At 54.3% G+C, this 5410-nt stretch overlaps 1 protein-coding gene across 1 annotated transcript; it reads right to left on the bottom strand.

Annotated features, from left to right (window-relative positions):
- Window positions 1-603: 603 nt before the first annotated feature.
- Window positions 604-4954, bottom strand: DLX5 (distal-less homeobox 5). The gene is made up of 3 exons (XM_059395731.1): window positions 4404-4954; window positions 2352-2536; window positions 604-1272 (listed from the first exon to the last, which is right to left on the bottom strand). The coding sequence occupies exons 1-3, from the start codon at window positions 4756-4758 to the stop codon at window positions 943-945; spliced, it is 870 nt and encodes a 289-aa protein (XP_059251714.1). The 5' UTR covers window positions 4759-4954; the 3' UTR covers window positions 604-942.
- Between the last annotated feature and the right edge of the window lie 456 nt (window positions 4955-5410).

Raw genomic sequence — 5410 nt, 5'->3', positions numbered from 1 at the left:
TTTGCCATGCTGCAAACATTTCAGGTTTTTTAAAAAATGTAATAGGAAGGAAAATTTTCTTCTTCTTCCTCTTCTTCCTCTTCTTTTCCTCATCTCTGGAAGCGCCCATTTGAAGGGAGTGTAATTTGTCTAATTGCTCTGCCAATACCCAGAGGTTGTTATTGGGGGGGGGGGGTGTTGTGCATGATAATTGCTTTGAGCTCAGAATTTTGAGTGGTTATTGATGGATTTCTGCAGCTTTTTTACTCTCACACAGGGTGGGAGGACCAGCTTTAGATTCAAGCATTACTTTCTACCTGAAACAATCTCGGGTTTAAACTTAAAATTATCTAAATGTTTTTGTGGTTAGGGAAAAAAAAAACTATATATATTTTATGGCAGTACTATAAACAGGCCACATATGTATATAGACACATAAAGTACAGCATCCGACACACGGGTACAGTTTTGCCTCCATGCAGCCCCAATTTCTGTTTTCCTTTTTGCCTTATTGGATCTCTGCAGAGCATGTCTTCCTTTAATTGCCTGCATAAAACGTCACTAGCCCATTATAAGGAGGGCAAAAGGAGTATTTTTAAGAAACATTTGGCTTTCATGGTCGAAATAATTTTATTTATCCAGAATATACAGTTTAATTCCTCTATCTACACTTATTTACATGGTTAAAATAACATTGAAAAAAGTCTTTTGAAAAGTTGAGGTCATAGATTTCAAGGCACCATTGATAGTGTCCACAGTTGCGCAAAAAAAGTTCGTCTGTAAAAAAAGGGGGAACGAGGGTCCTCTGAAATGCAATAACTTACATGCAAAAAAAAAGCTTTACACATGAATCTTTTTTGTTTCCGTTTTCCAAACTTCCCCAAATGAATTCCTTTCTTTATGATTTTCTAGAACAGCAAAACACAGCAGTCCCAAAAAAGAGAGCAAGAGAAAGCCGCCTGTCTAATAGAGTGTCCCGGAGGCCAGCGCCAGCGGGTGCTGTAAGGAGCCAGGCGGCGGCAGGTGGGAATTGATTGAGCTGGCTGCGCTCGGGTACCAGGAAGCCGAGTTCTCCAGGTAGCTGGACGCAGGGGACTGGTTGGAGGTCGGAGGGTGGGCATGAGGGTGGTGGCTGAGCGAGCGGGACGAGCCCTGGGGCTCCCACACCGCCGGAGACTGCGGCGAGTTACACGCCATAGGGTCGCTGGAGCTGGGACTGTGCTCCGGGGGCATCTCCCCGTTTTTCATGATCTTCTTGATCTTGGATCTTTTGTTCTGAAACCAGATTTTCACCTGGGTGGGGGAACAAAGGCACACGTTACCGGGTCACTCAGAGGCCGCCCGCGCCTTGCCTGGTGGAAGCATCTTGGGCCCCCAGGTGGCGCGGACCTGGCCTCTCCCCGCAGCTGGCGGCCTAAGGTCAGCGGGCCCGGCCTGAGGCCAAGCCTGGATCTGGGATCCCGGAGGACAACCTGACCGGCCAGATGCTCACCGTTCCCTGCGAGGGCAGGACTCCGAGGCTTTAGTTTCTGTTTGGGCTGGGGGAGGGGGCCGCAAGTGTCCCGGGCGGCGTGCGCCCACGTGTGAGCCTGCGCAGCGCGCACTCGACGCGGCGCAGCAAGCGTCCCCAAAACAATGGCCCGAGAGCCGCGCGCGAGGGCTTGGGGCTGGCTGTGCTCGCGCCAGTGTGGGGGAAAGGAGCGGTGTCCCAATCTCCCGCCCAACTCCCCCCACTCCCTCCTCAGCTTCCAAAGGTCAGAAGGCGCCTGCAGCTCTGGGTGGAGATTCGAACATTATTATTGTGGTGTTTTTTTGTTTTTGTTTTTGTTTTTTTGTTTTTGTTTTAAATGGGCCCCAGCAGGTCTGAAGAGGGAGTGAAGGGAATGGGACGACCCAGGATGATTTCCCCGCACAACAGCGCCCCCCACTTTGCGACCCTCAGGTTGCCACGGCCTAGAGCTCCGCTGGAGCAGGGCGTGACCCTTCAACCTTCCAGCCGGAGGCGACCTTCGCGCCCGAGACCACCGCGAGGCCGCCGGGCCCTGCTCTCCCCGAAAGGCTCTGCATTTTTCAGAGAACCAACTTCTCCAGGCTTCGAGAGTGTCCTCGAAATGGCCCTCCCCTTGTTTCCAATCTAGGAAATTGGCCCCTCGCCCCTGGAGGCCCGAAGCGGGAGGATAAACGGCGTCTCCATCCCTTAACCCCACCGTCCCAAGGCGGCAACACCCAGCCTGACTCATGGAGTCATGGAGGTAAGGGCGCGGGGTCCGCGGCTTTCTGTCTGTGAGTTGCCGCGGGTCGGGACGGAACCCCGCGGCCCAGCCAGCCTTGCAGCCGAGGCGGGGCTCGGGCCCCACGGCTGCGGGATTTACCTGTGTTTGCGTCAGTCCCAGCGAGGCGGCTAGTTCGGCCCGTTCGGGCAGGGCGAGGTACTGAGTCTTCTGAAACCTTCTCTGCAACGCGGCCAGCTGAAAGCTGGAATAAATAGTCCTGGGTTTACGAACTTTCTTTGGTTTGCCATTCACCATCCTCACCTCGGGCTCGGCCACTTCTTTCTCTAAATAATCAAAATAGACCCGGTTAGAGTTTGTCCGCAGATGTTTCTTTTGCAGAACCCTCAAATACAGTCCTTGAGTTTTGCTTTGTTTTGTTTTACCACACAGTCTTCAGTCTCTTCCCCCATATCACCTCCTTGGCTTAGCAAGACCCAGAGAAATACGCCCCTCCCCCAAGTCATGGAAAAGCCAGGTAGTTTGATTAATTCCCTACTCAGTTCATTCAGGTTCTTGGAGGTTTGTGCAAGGTTCTTTGTACAGCACGGCTCCCTTCTGGGCGTCTGGGATTTAGCCCTTGCAAGGAGCGGTTTCTGCTTCACCCTGACTTGTTTCTACGCCCACCCTGCGCTCACCCCCGTTTCTGGGGAGAGCTTGGCCAGCCCCTCCTGGGTCTTCGATGGGGGTGACTCTGGGCCGTGACAACCCCCTCCCGCCCCCACTGTCGGCGTCTGTTCGGGCGCCCGCAGAGACCAGACGCTGGGGCAGGGAAGACGCTAACCGAGGTCTCCAAAGTTCAAAGACCCACAAGCAAACTATGTTCCTTCAATTCAGCAGCAAGAGGTCCAGGCCGCGGCAGACAGAGGGCCGATTATGCAGCCCCCATAATCTCCCTGCAGATCTGCGAGGGCACAGATGTGTCTGGTTTCTTTTACAAATAGACTTAATAAGTTCTTGGCCAAAAGAAAAAAAAAAATCTTTGACTTACGCACGAAATACAGAGACACTGAAAGGAATGAAGACATACCACCCCCTAGGTTCTCTTTTTAAAATTTAGCAAGAGTCACACATTGAAAAGGATTCATTGGTAGGGTGTTTTCGTAGGAAAGGGGCGGCAGATCAGGACGAATTTCTCCAAGTTGTGAATATAGACAAGGAAAAGAACTTTCTGAACACTGGCTTTACAAACATACCCTGGAGCCATAAGTCCCCTTTCAGTAAAGTACCACCTTATCAAAACTACCCATCTCTGGAAGGGGTAGAGTGGTGTGTGTGTGTGTGTGTGTGCACACGCGCTCGCGTGTGGCGAGCTCCTGGGAGAGGAAGGGTGGAGAATGAGGGCTGTGGTCTCTATTCTGCCAAAGAAGGGGATGCTAATATTAGTAGGATTATTAATGTGCTAGTGGGAAGAGATCAAACCTGACCAGCAAAACCTCTCCAAGGAGACCTCATGCCGCTCTCTTTCCGCCCAAGCTAACTAGCCTACTCTTAAACTCTCCAACTAAGTTTCAAGGAGGGCGAAAAGAGAGGAGGTGGAGAAGAAGAAGACAAATTTTGGGCACCCCTCGGCAGCCCTCCTCCACCCTTAAATGGCTGTTTGTTTCTGGAAATGCCCTGGATAAACCACAAGGCTCCTCGAGGCTTCTTTCTCTGGTGGGCTCCAGCCCCCCAGCCCTCCATCCCCGCCTCAGGCTCCCGGGACAGGAACACCACCCTGGCTCGTGGCTGCTCTTAGACTAATCCCGACAGCGTCTTTGAGGCAGCCTTCCACTCCTACTCGCACCAGCGGAGCACGCTCACGAAAAATTCCAGCAACTAACCTCCCCTTTATTACGCAAACGCCACTCAGACTGCCTGAGTCTTTCCATCCCTACCCCCATTTCAGATTAGTTGCCTTTCAGACCAGGCAACTAGGGAATCCAGAGACTCGAGAGCCCCTCACCCCCCAGGTGCCCGAGGGGAGAATTCTTCCAAGAGTCTCTAAAATGCTGGCCGTAGAGAACGTCTCTCGGTTGCAGAGTCCAGGCCCCCCTCCCTTCTGCCGGGTGCGCCCCCACTGTAGTGGCTGGCGCGGGTCCCCAATCTCCCACCCCACCTCGCCCCTCCAGAATCCGGGCTCCCCCTGCATCTGGCCCCCGCCCCCCGCCTTACCTGGCTGGCTGGCGGCGCTCGGGACGCGGTTGTAGGCGCCGCCGTACTGGTGGTAGGGGCTGGCGTAGCTGTAGTCGGCGTAAGCTTTGGCGGGGTAGCTGCCGGCCGAGCCATTCACGCCATGGTACTGGTACTGGTAGGGGTTGAGCGCTTTGCCATAGGAAGCCGAGGTAGGAGAGCAGTAGCCGTGTGGGGCTCCCCCCGTGGGACTGTAGTAGTCGGAATCGGTGGCCGACGACTCGGGCAAAGTTGGCGATTCCTGAGACGGATGGTGCATGGCTGCGGACGTCTGGAACGGAGCTTGGAAGTCGCCGGATCGGATGCTGGGGACCCTTCTGTCAAACACTCCTGTCATCGCTCACCGGCGGCGGCTGTCCTTGCTGCTGTGGCGGCGGCTGCTGCCCGAGTTGGCTGTGGGGCTGTTCTGGTCTAAGCAGACATGGCTGTGGGAGCGAGGGAGGAGGAGGAAGAGGAGGAGGAGGAGAGAAGGAGGAGGCGGCGGCGGCGGCGAGGAGGAGGCTGGGAGTCGTGGAGGCTCTGTCTCCGGCAGGCTGACTGATGGCTGAGGCGCAGCACAGCCTTGGTTAAATCCTTAATTGCGCGCTTACGCACAGCGGGGTGGATCGGGTTCCATTGGCCAGGGCCTCGGGAGCAGCAGCAACACCCTAACTCGTCCAACTAGTTTTAGCACAACAAAGCATTGCTTTAAAAAGAGAGAGAGAGAGAGAGAGAGAAAGAAAAAAAAAAAAAAAAAGGAGGGGGGGGCGAGTGTGTGTGTGTGTGTGTGTGCGCGCGCGCGCGCGCCTCTGCGCGCGCACGCATGTGTGTAGTTGTTGCCTGGTGGGGGAGGGGGTCTCAGGCAATCTGTTTTCAGTGAATACCAAAGACAACGCAGAAGCCCCAATACCCAGCTCAGTAATATCTGGAGACAGTGTGTTCCAATCAGCAGCTTTGGAAAGTACATATTTGGGGGTGAGGTGGGCGTGGGTCTTCCTTGTTCTGCACCT

Source organism: Mustela nigripes, chromosome 4 (genome assembly GCF_022355385.1).
Source record: "Mustela nigripes isolate SB6536 chromosome 4, MUSNIG.SB6536, whole genome shotgun sequence".
Classification (NCBI taxonomy): domain Eukaryota; kingdom Metazoa; phylum Chordata; class Mammalia; order Carnivora; family Mustelidae; genus Mustela; species Mustela nigripes.
This window is presented reverse-complemented; position numbering and strand designations above follow the sequence as displayed.